The 17,264-nt window shown below is 39.1% G+C and overlaps 2 protein-coding genes across 2 annotated transcripts; one reads left to right on the top strand and one right to left on the bottom strand.

The window, feature by feature from the left end:
• Nucleotides 1–215: 215 nt before the first annotated feature.
• Nucleotides 216–1,172, bottom strand: LOC311630347 (olfactory receptor 1L3-like; the record flags this gene model as incomplete). Its single annotated transcript, XM_084899255.1, has 1 exon — nucleotides 216–1,172. The coding sequence occupies one exon, from the start codon at nucleotides 1,170–1,172 to the stop codon at nucleotides 216–218; it is 957 nt and encodes a 318-aa protein (XP_084755381.1).
• Nucleotides 1,173–10,869: 9,697 nt separating this feature from the next.
• On the top strand, nucleotides 10,870–11,814 carry LOC311630350 (olfactory receptor 1L1-like; the record flags this gene model as incomplete). The annotated part of the gene is made up of 1 exon (XM_084899258.1): nucleotides 10,870–11,814. One exon carries the CDS (start codon nucleotides 10,870–10,872, stop codon nucleotides 11,812–11,814), a length of 945 nt encoding a protein of 314 aa, XP_084755384.1.
• Between the last annotated feature and the right edge of the window lie 5,450 nt (nucleotides 11,815–17,264).

The following is a 17,264-nucleotide window of genomic DNA, read 5'->3' as shown; positions in this document are numbered from 1 at the left end:
GCCCAGGTACTAAGACTGAGTGGAACTGTGCTATCATACACGACAGAGACCACAAGGTGGAGAAGCACGGGGTGCAGCTACAAAGATGAAAGAGTGTTTCTCCACCAAAGACTTGCCTCAGGTGCTGGTCGCGTGTTTTTATGTGTACATGTTAGTGTGTGTGTGTGTGTGTGTGTGTGTGTGTTTTGTATGTACAAACACACCATACCTTGCAATTAGGGTCCATGAATTTTGTTGATTGTTGTAGACTTAATCCTGTTTATCAGTTTCTCTAAGCTCCGTTTCATGTCTTTGTTTCTTAAACTGTAGATAAATGGGTTCAACATTGATGTCAATACAGTGTATACGATCGTTGCTATTCGGTCCTTGACAGTATAATTTGATAATGGCTGGAAGTAGACATAGCTTATACTTCCATAAAACAGAGTCACCACAGTGAGATGGGAGCTGCAGGTAGAGAAGGCTTTGCGTTTTCCAGCAGCTGAGGGAATATGAAGGACAGCAATGAGGATCCTTAGGTAAGAAATGATGATGCAGGCAAATGGGGCCATCACAGAGGCTAGCCCTTCTGTCATGGCTACAACTTCATTGATCGAGGTAGAAGAGCAGGCCAGTTTCAGAACAGGGTTGACATCACAAAAGAAGTGATGGATAACATTTGATGCACAAAAGGTGAATTGATTCACCAGGAGTACATGCAGGAGGGAGTGGAGGCAGGAGAAAGCTAAGGAAAAGACCACTAGTAACAGACAGCGTTTGTGGTTCATAACAGTGATGTAGTGGAAAGGGTTACAAATGGCTACATAGCGGTCAATGGCCTTAACCGCCAGAAGATAACTATCCATGTTTCCAAAGACCAGGAAGAAATACATCTGTGCCAGACATTCAGCATAGAAAATGGTCTTTGTGTCTGATAAGAAGTTCACTAACATCTTGGGGACTATGACTGTTGCGTAGCAAATGTCAGCAAAGGACAAGATGCTCAGGAGGAAATACATAGGGTTTTGGAGTTGAGGATCAGAGCGGATAGCCAAGATGATGAGCAGATTTCCCATCAAGGTGACCAGGTACATGATAAGGAAGAGGGCAAAGAGTGGCTTCTGGTCCTCAGGGCGAGAGGAGAGTCCATAGAGGATGAATTCAGGAAGTCTTGTCAGGTTGCACATTTCCATGGACTTATATGCACCTGAAGGTAAACAACACTGTCAATAAATGATTCTTTTAATCTAGAATGTGTATTTTACATCTTGTTTTTATACTGAGCTGTTATTAATAGAGCATTTACTCCAGTGTTTTTCTTCCTGAATATGGAAAAATCAGAGTGGAAAGTGTGTTTTAACTTGTTCTTTTAAAATCTTTGAGATAGAAATCTAAAGAAAAAGATAGGAAGCAGGGGGAAAGAAAGAAAGAGATAGAGAGAGACTAGGTTGGAGAGCTGGATTTTCTTTTCTGCCTCCTGACTCTGGGCTGATAAATCACAGGCCCCACAGATGCAGGCTTTGAATCAGGTTCAGGTAAGCTTTAGATTAAGAATTATCTGTGGCTAATCCATATCCAGCTAATCATGATAGCTGTCTCACCTAGCTTGTGGTTGAAGAATAACTATCATTTTAAATCAAGATGCCTCTTTCCACATAATCTACAGTGAAAATAAGAAAGTTATTTAAAGAATATTGAATTGAATGTAAACAGTTACAGGGAAAAGAAAGATGGAGGGAGGGGAAATGAGAGAAAGAGAGTGAACTTGTGTGAAAAAACACTCTCCCAAATTTTCCTACTTTTTGGCTGATAATTTATATCATGAGATCGGGGAACTGTGCCTCACAAGTAAACTAGGGCAAAGGCAGATTGAACTTGAAAGTATAGATGCAAAAAACATCAACATTTAGCATGAACGTAAGTTAGCTGTCTTATTTAGTGTCTCTCTGAGATAAGATATTCCCTCTTCTCAACAGGCATTCTCAAAGTTGATTTCTTACCTAGAAAGGACATTGAGCTCTTGGGTAATGTGTTCTATTTATTCCACTCCCTTCCTTTATGCTCCATTAAACGATTTGTCAAAGAGAAGACAAAACTCTGCCAAGAAACAGCATACAGAAAGGTACTTGATAAAAATCTCCAAATGTTCCCTTCCTTGGATTTTTATCCTTCATAGGTGTAGATACTCATATGCCCTGCTTCTCTCATGGGAATATCCTCTGAGACTGTCTCACTAAGTTCTGATGTTTGATGAGGGAGAGAGTAAGAAAACAAACATCTATTAACTTAGTGTAAGATTGTCTCCAAGGAGCCAGAGGAACTTACAAATGTTCTCCCTTTTCAGGTGGCCTACATGCCTCTCCTTGACTCTGGGTATAATGCAACATCTGCTTAGCCTGGAGTAGGTGTTGGAAACAGACAATACTTTTCTGTCCCTGGCTCTTCCAACCTTTCTAGGGGCTTACCTGAGAGATGTCATCCCATGTAGCACTGAGGACAGAATACCAGACAGGACACCAGGATCCAGTTTTTTCTTGAACGTAAAGCTTTGATAAGACCTCCTCTTAGTGCCTCCATTTCTCTGAAGGACACCTAATCAGTGTAGTCCAGCATTGGGTACCTTCTGTTCCACTCCTCACAAGTTTAGATACATTTGCTAGTTTAGTAGGCATGACTTCATGATGTTATCCTCCTACAAAAGAGAGTGTTGTAATCTTTGAACCTGGCCTCAGGTCTCCCTTCCCTTGTTAGCCAATGCTCCTTCCTTGCTATTACAACTAGGGGAAGCCTCCTCTTCATATCTTTTACTCTTTTTAATTTAGGAAAGCACACAGAATTCATACATCTAGGTCCCAACATGCCCTGCCAAAATGCACATTGCCCATTTCCTATCACTGATTTCTAATCATATTTTACAATTCATTGCAATTTCTTTTTTTTTTTAAAAATAAATCTTTATTGTTCAGATTATTACAGTTGTTCCTCCCCACCCCATAGCTCCCTTCCACCTGGTTCCCATCCCACCCATGCCCTTATGCCCCCCCCTCCCACTGTTCTCATCTTTAGGTGTACAATTTCTGTTCAGTCTCTTCTCTAACCGCCCACACCCCCTTCCCCCGAGAATTGTCAGTCCACACCCTTTCTGTGCCCCTGATTCTATTATATTTACCAGTTTATTCTGTTTGTCAGATTTTTTATTTACTTGATTTTTAGATTCAACTTTACTAGCTATTTGGGAAGTGAGAATCAAAACTAAAGATCAACTAAAGGACTTGTATGCATGCATATAAGCCTAACCAATGGACACAGACAATGGGGGTGAGGGCATGAGAAATAGGGTTTTAGGGGGAATTGGGGGATAAGGACACATATGTATTGCCTTAATCAATAAAAAAATTAAAACAGCCAAAACCAATTTGGCTCAGTGGATAGAGTGTCGGCCTGTGGACTGAAAGGTCCCAGGTTTGATTCCGGTCAAGGGCACATTCCTAGTGGGGGATGTGCAGGAGGCAGCTGATCGATGTTTCTCTCTCATCGATGTTTCTATCTCTCTCCCTTCCTCTCTGTAAAAAAATCAATAAAACATATTAAAAAATATAGAATAGTTACCATATGTCCCAGAAACCCTTCTACTGGGTATCCAGAAAATTTGAGAATATTTATTCAGAAAGATATATGCACCTTGTGTTCATTGCAGCATTATTCACTGTGCCAAGACATGGAAACAACTAACATGTCTTTTGATAGATGATTGGATAAAAAAAGATGTGATACATATATACAATGGAATACTACTCTGACATAAGAAAAAGTGAAATACTCATATGTGGGATATAAAACAAAGCAATAAATGAACAAACAAGACAAGCAAACAAGATACAGACAACATTATAGTGATTACCAGGGGAACCATGAGTACACAAAACACTATTGGGGAGAAAATATGTTAGAAGACTCATGCATCTCTATTTCAAAACTTATTACAGTGTTACCACAATAAAAACAATGTGGTATTTGAGAGAGGATAGACCTACAGATCACTGGGATATAAGTGAGAGTCCAGGGATAAATCCATTTATTTTTGTCAATTGATTTTTTAAATATATATTTTTATTTCAGAGAGAAAGGGGGGGGGGGAGAGAGAGAGAGAGAGAGAGAGAGAGAGAGAGAGAGAGAGAGAGAGAAACATCAATGATGAGAGGAAATTATTGACTGGCTGCATCCTGCACACCCCTATTAGAGATCGAGCCTGCAACCTAGGCATAGGCCCTGACAAGCGCTTGAACCATGACCTCCTGGTTCATAGGTTGACCCTTAACCACTGAGCCTTGCCGGCCGGGTGTCAATCAGTTTTTTATTGTTGACACTATTATAGATGTCTCCCGTTCCTCCCATTGCTTATCTCTACCCAGCCCCTTACAATTCTATGTGAATATTAGGATTCCCTTTTCCATTTCTATAAATTAATTGATTGGGATTTTGATAGAGATTGCATTGAATCTGTAGATCATTTGTGGACACTTGTAACAATCCTAGTATTAAGTATTTGGATTGGAAGACTTAATAAACATGGACTGTACATGTATAGACAGGGGGAATGACTCAGGTAGAGGGAGTAAAAAACAGTCTAAAATTCAGGACTGTCTGCTTAGGGTGAGACTGGTAGAAATGAATCTCATCCAACCATTTTCAGTCCTCTTACTTTTTCCTCAAAGTAAGTAGGATCAAATAGCTTCTCTGCAAACAAAAATAAATGTATTACACTTTTTGAGGAAATTGATTACATTTTGTTTGATTAGAATCTCTTTGTGTTTCCAATGAATTTTGATCCTATTTATCAATTAGTAATTAACATGGGACTGAGTTTCTTCTGTGCAGGTTAATGGTGGAAAATACCGGTATGTGTTCAGTTTGTAACCATTTCCATAATATATAATCTATATCAATAAGCAATATGTCATTATTACTATATTTTAAAATGAGACCAAAAATTCCTCCAGTTTGCATAGTCTCAGAGTTTTTGATGTGCTGGTCTACATCCTGCTCTTTCTTTTATACTCAAAGACTTGTTTAAATAAAGTATTCTGAGGATGATAGTTCCTAAAAAAAGATAAGCAAAATGGCTGGATGAAATACAATTAGATGAGGGTGGGAAATGAGGAAGTAATTGGAGAGTGGTCAGAGTTGTACTATTGCTATCTCATAAAGCCTCATGCCTTGCAACCAATGCAGTTGAATTAAAAAAGCAAACACTCAGAATTATAAAAAGGATAGGTTAGAAAAGATGGTTTCTTGAGGTGATAAAATGAGAATCAATTCCTCCTTGGGGTTTTTTTCTTGCCCACCTGTTGACATTGTGCAAGCTATGGTGATCCCCACAGGGTAGGCCTTCCCTATAGACATAATTGTTTTCAGAAGCTTTTTTTTTTTTTTTTTTTTGCCTCAGGGAGATCTAGGTACAAGGAAGGAGGAGCAGACTCCTGAGCTAGAGTCCATGCTTATAAAGAAAGATAAAAGGCTCAGCCCATTCTAATCAATATTTCATCCAAATTCAATTGGAGGCTTCTGAGGTTGCTAGAGTCTCAGAGTACATACATGTAAGCAAGGCTGCTTCAATGGGATGAGTTGTACTATAGAAGGCTTTTATGGAAAATTACACAAAGGCAATCTCTAATTTTGTGAGAATGTAGCTAGGAGCTCAGACTTCTAACTTAAGTGTATGATGTTGGATACAGAGAAAAGGTGAGGATAAGGTTATAATCTGCCCTAATAGTAAATAAAGAGAGAATTGAAAATAAGACATTATAATCCTCTTGTAGAAAATCGCCTGATAGTTGTACCAAGAAGACCAATGAATAGAATGTGGTAAAAGTATTAAAATTAAGGTAAGCAATGGGCTGGAGTAATTGTCAATAATAACATGAAGGGGTCGTTTTTTGAGTGAAAAAATGGTGTGGATGGAGAATATAATCATGCAATTAGATAGGGTATGGAGAGACATTTCATAGTTTCTGGGTACAAGAATTGTGTGACAGTGGATCCAATTTATTTTGTGAGAATTTGAAAAATATATTATTGAGACAAGAGAAAAAGGAAGTTCTAATTTATATATCTCAGACTCAGTATTTGTGGTTCATCAATACAGGTTATAGACTAGAAATAGAATTTAGACCAAAAAAGACATTAACTAGTGCACATTCCTAAGATTTAGATACTGATAAAACAGTGAAGACTCGTATGTCCCTTTGTGCTTTCACCAAAGAAGAAAGACTGGAATACCAGTAAGCAGGTTTAGGCCTTGAAACTCTAGCTCCTTCCCTTATCTATTACTCTAGATGTCCCTGAAGCACCAGGTGGAAATTGGAAGACCTGACATGCTTTTTATTCTCACTTCAGGTATTCTTCCTTTTGTTTTTGTTTGCCAGATTTCAGTTTAGGTTACTATCTTAAGGTGTTCAAATCTGTACATGTGCATATCTTCATATTTATTCTAACAAATTACTCTTCTCTCTGGCATCAGCATCTTTGATCCCTCAAAGCTGTCTGAACTGGATCTACAGAGCTCAGGCTCTGATGGGAGCATGTTGAGATACTGGAAAATAGGAAAGATAAAGAGATGAGTATTGATGAAGTCATTCAGTAAGAACACTACAATTACTTATTACTTTTATTACATATAATTGGTTAAAAACACAGTTTTGCTGTACTTGGGAAAAATGAATTCTATGTTATTACATTCTTATCCTCATAGTGGATAAATCTATACTTGTTTCTTTTTGTCCCTTGGAAGCCATTTTCTCTCCCTTTCCCTAGGAAGAGACTTATTCCCTCTTCCTTTCTTCTTATCCCTTCTTCCCTTTCACCTTCATCTATACCTCAATATAGACATCCCAATGTGGCCACTGCCTTGAATGAGTAATAGGACCACAACAGCATATAGTTGAGCTATATCTATGGACACAGAAGAATACAGGGAGAAATAAAGACAAAAGGTAAGTTTTACATTTTAAGTTTCTGCTTTATGTGTGATCTTTAGAGTAAAGAAAGCACTAAGAGAGATATCCTTAAATGGTTTTGATTCTTTATCTCAATGTTAGGAGTATTCTCCTTTAGTTGGGTGGAACACTGTCTCATCAAAGAATAAATGCAACGATAGCACACCATTTGGCTCTGCAGTAAAACATACTTACATAGTTATACTAATGTAAATGTTGTCTGTTGATTCTCTTTTACCTGGAAGAGTTACCTATAGTTATAATTCCTAATTTATATGTTTTCAATCTTGACTATAAACAAATATAGAATAGCTTTCCAAAGTTAGGGAGGTTGCAGGGGTGAAGATGATAGGTATAGCCTTAAGTTTATGGAATAAGAAATACAGATTTAAGTATGTTACTTAAAAGCAAAAAAGTAACTTAATTGTAGAACTAAAATAATCATTAAAAAATGGGGGAAAGGGTAGAGAAAAGAGTGGGGACTATGTAAACAAGATAAAACTTCATCTTTCATAATAAAGTCAAAAGATAATCCTAAATTGATAAAATTGTTACATAGACTATAAACAAATAGTATATTATTTAAAGGCATTAACACTGAGAGAGAAACCAAGATGGCGGCATAGATAAACATCTGAAATTGCTGCCTCACACAATCACTTCAAAAATACAACTAAAAGACAAAATAGACATTATCCAGAACCACAGGAAGGCTGGCTGAGTGAAAATCTACAACTAGAAGGAAAGAGAAAAGCACACTGAGACTCAGAGGAACTGCGGAAGTAAAGTGCAGAGGTATGGAGGCACATATGCGGATAGGGCTGGCAACTGAGTACGTGGTTGTCTTTCTCAATTGGGAGGGAGACACAATCTCTTGACTGCTCTGAACTCCAGTTCTAGGAGAGACTCTGGAGACCCAGATTCATACTGGGACAAACTGGGCTGTCTGGCATTGGATGGAACTCGAGGGCAGCTTTCTCTCAAAGGTGCTTGCAGTGATTACTGTGACACTGAGATCCAGGGACTTCTTAGGGCAGGGCTGAGGATCAGCTATTGCTGTTTTCTCTGCCCTGTGGATTCCCTGAGACCCTGCCCCACCCAAGATGTGTACAGAGGCTTTTGCATATGAATGGCTTGGCCCTTTGAAATCTAAACTTACCTAACAAATTGCAGCTGGGTCAGAGAGACCCAGAACATCCAAAAGAAGGCCCAAGGCCCCACAGCAGCTCGCATTGCTTCATACTGGGTCTCATTTGGGCACCTCCAAACCCCAAACAAAGAAGAGGAATCTGCAGATTTCTCCGTAGCTACTGCTAGGTGGCCTCAGGCAGAGGCTAAATTAGTACCTCCTTAGAGATCCAGGAGTCAGTGTACCCAGTGGTCAGAGTGGGACCATCCAAATTACAACTCCTCAAATCCATAAGGGACACGCTCAGGGGGCAGACTCAGTGAGCACCAAAACCCCATTGAAGCACGGCTTGCACCATAAGGGTATCTCCAGCCCAGAAGTTCTCCTATCGTAGACATAGCTGATTCTCATAGCAAATTGGCCTGGAGGTCAATTCCTCCCAGTGATACCAACAACAATCAAGGCTTAACTACAACAAAACTGTGCACACAGCCCACAAAGGGATGCACCAAGGGAGTCCACCTCAGGTAACTGGGGAGGCTGAGCCACTGAGCCCTATAGGACACCTAGCACACAAAGCTACTCTGTCAACATAGGGAAGCAAACAAAATGCAGAGACAAACATGTCACAAATGACAGAAATGGAGGAAAGCAAACTACAGGATATAGAGTCAAAACCACGGTTATAAGGTTACTCAAGAATTTTCTAGAAACCACTGATAAATTTAGTGAGATCCTCAATGATATGAAAAAGAACCAATTAGAAATTAAGCATATACTTAATTTAAATAAAGAATAATATACAGAGATCCAACAGCAGACTAGAGGATTGCAAGAATCAAGTAAGAGATTTGAAATACAAAGAAACGAAAAACACCCAACCGGAAAAGCAAAAAGAAAAAGAATCCAAAAATATGAAGATAGTTTAAGGAGCCTCTGGGACAACTTCAAGCGTACCAACATCCGAATTATGAGGATGCCAGAATAAGAGAGAGAGCAAGATACTGAAAACCTATTTAAAGAAATAGTGACAAAAAATTCTCCCACCTGGTGAAAGAAATAGACTTACAAATCCAGGAAGCACAGAGAACCCCGAACAAAAGGAATCCAAAGAGGACCACACCAAGACACATCATAATTAAAATGCCAAGGGCAAAAGACAAAGAGAGAATCTTGAAAGCAGCAAGAGAAAAACAGTTAATTACCTACAAGGAAGCACCCATACAATTGTCAGCTGATTTCTCAACAAGCTATGCATGCCAGAAGGGAGTGGCAATAAATATTCAAAGTGATGAACAGCAAGAACCTACAACCAAGGTTACTCTACCCAGAAAAGCTATCATTTAGAATTGAAGGTCAGATAAAGAGCTTCACAGATAAGCAAAAGCTAAAGGAGTTCATCACCACCAAACCAGAATTATATGAAATGCTGAAAGGTATTCTTTAAGAAAGGGTAAAGATAAAAATTATGAACAACAAATACATATCAATAAGTGAATCTAAAAATCAAGTAAATAAAGAATCTGATGAACTGAATAAACTGGTGAGTATAATAGCATTGGGCATAGAAAGGGAATGGACTGACAATTCTCTGGGAGAAAGGAGTGTGGGGGGTGCAGGAAGAGACTGGACAAAAATTGTACACCTATGGATGAGGACAGCGGGTGGGGTGAAGTGGGAACCGGTTGAGGGGAGCTATGGGGGAAAAAAGAGGAATAACTGTAATAATCTGAACAATAAATATTTATTAAAAAAATAAAGGCATTAACATTATGAAACACCAGAAGAGTTAAAACTAAACATGGAGGTGGGCAAAGTTAGAGAATCCTGCTTTTTATTGTATGTTCTCTTATACTCTCCTATTTTAAAATTATTTTCTCACATTCATAAAGAAAAATATTTCATCAAAATACCCTTATCCATATCGCATCCTCAGAAAGTTATCTCTTTGGTGTACCATTTAGATCTGCCTATAGGGAAAACCTGAGCTGAAAAGACATGATAATTCTATCCCTGTAAGATTTTATTATTAATTGAAAATTAATCATTAATAAAATCAATGATTATATTAATCACTTCTACTCTCATTTCAGGTAAATTTAGTTGACTTAATGGAATAAAAACTCCCCTCCCAAAAGAGCATACAAAATTATGACCAGATAATTACTCAAGTGCCCCATCTGACTGGAGTCTTGATATCTTTCCCTTTCTTCTTCCACTCTGACAGCTAGCCAAGTGTGGTGCTTAAGTCCAACAAAGCTATACAGGGTCAAGTCCAGTTTTTGCCTCTCAGATCTCTAATACAGTAGTCTATTGGATTTACTTTTCTCATCTGTAATATGGGTCTGAAAGTAGTATAGTTTCTATCATATGGTATTGTTGTGAGAACCAAATGTGTGATATTTAGCATGCTCTTTAGCTCATAACAAGCATCAAGGAAATTCTGTGAATAGTGTGATGTCTTTCTTGTTATACAATGAATTTCTTAAAATCAGAGACCATGAGTAATTTATCTTGTTGTCCTTCATATGTATCAAATTGATTCTCAGTGATCAATAAAGAACCTGGAATAAACTAAAGAGTATAAGAGTGAGTAGTTGGATAGAAAGATCATGGTAAGGGAAATAAATTAAAGGGAAAAAAAACCTTTTGGAAACTAGCGTCATTCATGCAAGAAAAGATTTTTCCTAATAATTATCCCAGAGTAAATTTCACCATTATTTGATCTTAACACTTACTTTTCACAGGGAATGTGGAATTGAGTCTATGGCCACTAGAAACAGGACAGAGGTAACTGACTTTGTCTTATTGGGCCTGTCCAGCTGTCCAGAGATGCAGCCAGTTATTTTTGGGATTGTCCTTGCTATGTACCTGGTGGCAGTTATGGGCAATGCCCTGTTAGTAATTGTTGCCCTCTCAGACCCCAAACTTCAGACCACCATGTATTTCCTGCTCTGCCAGCTTTCCTTTATTGACATATTTCTCACAACCATCACTGTTCCCCAGATGCTGGTCCACACCCTGTCTGTGAATAAGACCATCTCTTTTAATCACTGCATGCTCCAGCTGTTCTTTTTTATGGCTGTGGGCAGCATGGAAGGCCACCTGTTGGCTGCCATGGCCTATGACCGCTATGTTGCCATCTGTGACCCCTTAAGGTACTCTGCCATCATCAGCCGTCGCTTCTTTCTATATATAACCTTGATCTCATGGGTGGTTGTCACCCTCAACAGCCTTCTGTATAGTGTGTTGGTCACCCGTTTAACCTTCTGTGGCAACCAGGTCACCCACTTCTTCTGTGACATCACACCCTTACTGAAGCTCTCCTGCACCCGACCAGTAGTGAGTGAAATGCTAATATTTACTGAAGGGGTAGCTGTGGTGATCAGTCCCTTCTTCTTCATTATGGGTTCCTATGCCCGCATTGGTATTGTCATAGCCCGTATGCACTCAGTTGCTGCCTTGCGCAAAGCTCTGTCCACTTGTGGCTCCCATATCCTGGTTGTGCTGCTCCTGTATGGCTCTGTGATCCGCATGTACCTTCGGCCTTCCTCCAGCTATGACTTGGATCAGGATCGCCAAGTTGCCATCTTTTACACAGTAGTTACGCCTATGCTAAACCCACTGATCTACAGCCTGAGGAACCAGGAGGTCAAGGGAGCTCTGCAAAGGCTTTCCAGAAAACTGCATCTCAGGAAACTTCCAGCCTGACTCCCAGGCCACCCAGAAAAGTTAAGATCTAACTTGAAAATGCCTCGAATAGATGGGTTGCATTCCTGATAACTAGTATGGTCACATTCCTGTGGGATAATCTTTTCTGTGACTCTTTCTTATTTGGATTTGGCAAGATGTTCATTTTTGAATAAATAGTTCTGGTTCCTATTGACTGACTTGGAATCTCGTCACTTTGAAACTGAAAAGATACTTTTAAATCATCAAACTTGAACCTCTCATCTTTCAGATCTAATATGAGGCATGGGGGATTACTAAGCTGAATTATTACACATCAGAAATTTGATCATTTTTAATATTTTATTATTATTTTTAAAAAATTTATTTTCCCAATTACAGTTGACACACAATATTATATGTTTTAAGTGTACAAAATAGTGATTAGACATTTAAATGAGTTATGAAGTGATCACTCCCATAAGTCTAGTACCACTAACACAATACATAGTTATTGCATTATTTATTGTACTTCCTATGCTGTACTTTAAGAAATTTGATCATTTTAGTGATGATATTGCATGTACTGTTTTCCAGAGAGAAGTCAAAGTGAGATACAATACCACTATACAGAAGAGAGGTTTTTCAGCAGACCATAGAGTAGTTTCAACCTCTCTTAAAATGGTGGTAATATTATGGTTTCTCATTATTCCAAACTCAAGTAATAATAAGCAGTTTAATACTGATAGTGACTGAATTATTTCATCTGAAATTTTGTGTTACTTCATAAAAGACAGCGTAGGTCACTGATAATAAAGGGTGGAGGGGATCTTCATAGTGGCTCTAATACCAGGAGTAGGTGGTCAGGTATGGAGAATATGTTAAGTAGAGCTGTTGAGACACACTGAAAAACTAGACACAATATGTAAAGGGAAAGGAAGAACCAAGGATGGACTCTGAAAATGGGTAGAATAATTATTTATATGTGGAAGGCTCTATGAAAGTGGGGGCATATAGATATGGTGGGAGAGGGGTGCAAAATCAATAACTTGTTTTTGGCCATATTTTGTAATATCTACCCAAGTGGAGATATTTCATAGGCAGTTAAATACATAATTCTTGAGCTTAAGGCATTGTCTTAAGATAGATATGTCCCAACAAAATGTAGATGATATTCAAAGGCTGGGTAAAATCACCTAATGAGAAAATATAGAAAAGACAACTATGAAAAGAGTCCCAATACGATTGCTCACTCCAGCATTTAGAGGTCTGGGAGAAGAGACAGCAAAGGAAATCAAGAAATGGCTATTTACAGGAAGAATGAAGGTAAGTTTGATATGTCTGGATCCTAGGAAAAAGTATTTCTGGAAAATGGGAGTGGTCACTCAAATGCATTTAAGAAGTCATTAATGAGAATAGATAATTAATTATTAGATTTGATAAGATATAGATTATTGCAAACTATGGTAAAGCCAGTTAAGTGAAGTGTTAGGGGGAAAATGACAATTATTGTCATTTTATGATACAACTAGAGGCTTGATGCATGAATTCATGCACAGGTGGAGTCCCTAGGCCTGGCCGGCAATCAGGGCCAATCGAGGCCTGCTGGCTGGGGGGAGATATGGGGATGGGAACCATGGGAGGTTGGCCGGCTAGGGAAGGACCACAGGAGGTTGGCCGTGGGCCCTCGGAGGAAGCTGGCCCTTGGCCTTCCTGGGAAAGGGGCTGTGTCTGCTGCCACCCATCCCCGGTTCCCCATCCCAGCCTGGTGTCCGAAGGCCCCCGGAAGGATTGGGACAGGAGGCGATAGTTGCCGGGCCGGGTGTGGAAGGAATGGACACAGGATGCCAGAGGATGCTGATCCTGGGGATTTGGCCTAAACTGGCAATTGGACATCCCCCTTTGGCCTGGTCTCCCCTAACTGTCCCTCTCACACACCTGGTCGCCCCTACTGCCCCCCCACCCCCACCAGCCTGATCACCCCTAACTGCCTTTGCCTGACTGCCTGCCTGCTCGCCCCTAACTGCCCCCTGCCAGCCTGATCATCTCTAACTGCCTCTGACTGCTTGCCTGATCGCCCCTAACTGCCCCCCTCTGCTAGCCTGGTTGCCCATAACTGCCCCCCTGCCGGCCTGGTCACCCATAACATGCCCCACCCCTGCCAGCCTGGTCACCCATAACTGCCTCCCCTGCCAGCCTGGTCGCCCCAACTGCCCCCCCCCCCCCCCGCACCAGCCTGGTCACCCCAGCTGCTCAACCCCCTCCACCCCCCTTGCTGGCCTGGTTGCCCCATGCAGCCTGCTGTTAAGTTGTTTGGTCATCCCTCACTAACCCCTCTGCCAGCCTTGTTGCTCCATGCAGCCTGTGTTCAGTCGTCCAACTGGTTATTTTGGTTGTGACAGCCCCTGGCTTTTTATATATTAGGATAGGTTGCAAGTGAGTAATTGGAAGCTGTGGTAATAGACATTTCTCAAGTATAATTTTTAAAAAGAAGATAGATTAAAAAAATGGTATGTAACTTGAGGAGGATAAGTCAAGGGAGAATTTTTTCTAATTTTTGTGAATACTGGTGACATTAAGCATCCTTTTCTGATAGAAATAATTTTTATATAATGAAATATTCAGGATTCAAGAAAGCAAGTAATCAATTGCAGGAACAGAGTCCTTGAAATGGAATGCATATCTATTAAGGGAATATTTTTATGAAGGAGATGAGCCACTTCTTTCCCTGTAACAAAAAGGAAGTCAGAGTATGCAGATGGGCTGGTTGATTTGATGGTGGGAAGATGGCATATACTTGAAAAGACTTCAGCTGAGAGTGGTGGGGAGCAGAATTGTTTTTGAGAATTGTAGAAGGAAATTAGGTGAAACATGCTAGAGTTTGAGACAGTGAAGTACTAGAAAAATGTTCTGGTAAGCCTCAATTCTGCTAATATTGAGAGCCCATTTAGGCATCTCATTTACAAGTTTAATATTAGTCATGTCAGCATGGTTGGTGATATTCTGCAATAATTATCTGGTAATCAAGTACAATTATGAATAAATAAAATCCTGGTAGAGCTAAAGTGAACAAAAGAATTAAGGGTGTTTACAAGAAGGTGGTTTACAGTTCTGGATCATAAAATGTATTCTAGTAAAGGTGGGAAATAAGGGCATAAATTAGGTGATGGATAATGAAAATCAATTTCAAGGGACAATAGATCTCAGTGATGTCAGAGAATTGCAGTTGAAGAACTAAGTTAAGGTGGAAAATACAGAAGCGGATAAGAAGTGAAAAGTTTAAAATTGAGTTTTATTTGGGGTTAATCTATAATAACAAAAGCGTAATATGCAAATCAACTGAACAACTGAACAGCAAAACGACCATGTGGACGACCTTCCAAATGACCATGCTATGACATCCACTGGTGCCAGGCCAGCCAAGGCGGGGCCCGACCATTGCCCCATGATCACCCTGCAGAGGGAGGCCCAGGCTACTGGCTGGCAGGGCAATCAATCAGGGTTTGATCAATCGTCCCAGAAGGGAGGCCCAGGCTACCCCTCGGTGGTGCTGTTGCAGGTGGGTGGGGCTTACCTCTTTGGGGTGATCAATCTCAGGGCTTCTGGACTGTGAGAGGCCACAGGCCAAGCTGAGAGCCCCCTCCCCCAGTGCATGAATTTTGTGCACCAGACATATAATTATTTATAATGGCAAAGTCTAAGATATGACCATATCTGAGTGGGTGTTTAAGATGGGATAAAGTAAAATATTGCTGAAGCTAAACAGGTCAGGAACTGAGAACCCAATTTATTTGTAAGATAAACCAGTTATATGGGCATTAGTGTTTCCAAAGTGATAATTAAATAGCAGTGGAGAGAGTTAGAGAATTAGTTGCTGAAGTCATCAAGGAGTGAAGGCGAAACACCAGAAAGTTTTATTTTTCTTATTTTATTTTTTAAAATAAAAAAGTATAAATTTAAGTTTAGAACATAATGATTTGATATACAGGGTGCAGCAAAAGTAAGTTTATAGTTGTGAGTGTGAAACATACATAGTTTATTTTGGTATTGTTATTTATTAATCATTGTATTCTTTTCCATACAAACAATTATAAACTTACTTTTGCTCTAGCCTGTATTATGTAATCACTCATAAGAGTGACTAGCCCATAGTAAGTACTATATATGTATTTTCTATTATTATTATTATCATTATTAGCATACAGATGAAGAAATAATGGGAGATAAGTACAAAGAGCTGCTAGGTAAAGGCTAGTATATGTACCTAGAGACTATTGATGAAATGAGAGTAAGACCAGGAGCTAATCTGCCTCATTCTTTTTATTGACTGAATAGCAATTCATAATATACTTACATTGTGTTTGGGATTTTCTTCAAAACCCTGAAAAAGAAATAATCCAAAACTTCCATACTTTATAATAATAGACATTTATTTCTCAGTCTAAAGTCTGTAAGTTGAGAGAGCCAACTGTGCTTCAGACTTTAGGTCAAGTTGAAGTCTGTTCTATGTATTTCTCATTCTGAAATTCAAGCTAAGGGAATCTAGTTATATGGATGAGCTTATCTTCCCAGGCTGAAATCCAAAGCTCATGAGGGCAACCAAACAGTCTAAACCTATTCAGAGATTTATTTATTTATTTATTTATTTATTTATTTATTTATTTATCGAAAGCAGCATTTGTTATGTCTGCTCACAAACTGCTGGCTAAAACAAGTCTGAAGTCAATGGTATGGAGATAAATATTTTGCCTTCAGTGAAACCATGGCTAAGACAGGAAAGGAAAGAAGAATTGTGAACAGATAATACTATCTGTCGAACTACTCAACACAATGAGCCAAGATTCCAATAATATGCATAAAAATTATAATTTTTCACTCTCATAGACAGTTTGTTTAACATAAAATACATGTACATTTGTATATATTATATATATTTATTCATGATATATAGGGGTTGGCAAAAGTAGATTTCAGTTGTTTGTATGGAAAGACATATAGGTTATGATTATTACAATAGCTTTATCAATCCTGTGTCTTATGTACTTAAAACTGTGAGAAAAACTTCTGGAAGAGGAAAGATATCTAAAAACAATTTTTAAAAAATAGAATTGTCCATCTGCTCTTCAAAATGTATTATTTTATTATACATTCCTATTTCTTTACCTTAAGAAAGTTCTTTAAATGGGAGCAGGGGGGATTCTTAGAAGAGACTACATTGCTAAGAAGTGAGGCTAATTAGTTGGTCAAGGCTAAAGGGGATTAGTAATCGAACTGCCAGTGAAGACAGAAAGGAGGGAGGTAGGTCAAGGAGGCAGGAAAGATAAAATCAGAGGAAACGGTAGAGTCCAGAAGAAAAATATTGGGTATGTAAGATACTTTCTGGCAAATGGAAAGAGCTAATTAACTAACCAAAAGTTGGATTGCTTTCCTTGTTATTATCATTTTATAAGTGCCAGGGCCTCCTTCATCTTGGAAATATTTATTATCTTAGT

This window comes from Pipistrellus hanaki, assembly GCF_964339955.1.
Source record: "Pipistrellus hanaki genome assembly, chromosome: 11".
In the NCBI taxonomy this organism is placed as follows: Eukaryota; Metazoa; Chordata; class Mammalia; order Chiroptera; family Vespertilionidae; genus Pipistrellus; species Pipistrellus hanaki.
Note: the sequence above shows the minus strand (reverse complement) of the source record. Positions and strands in the feature narration are given on the sequence as shown.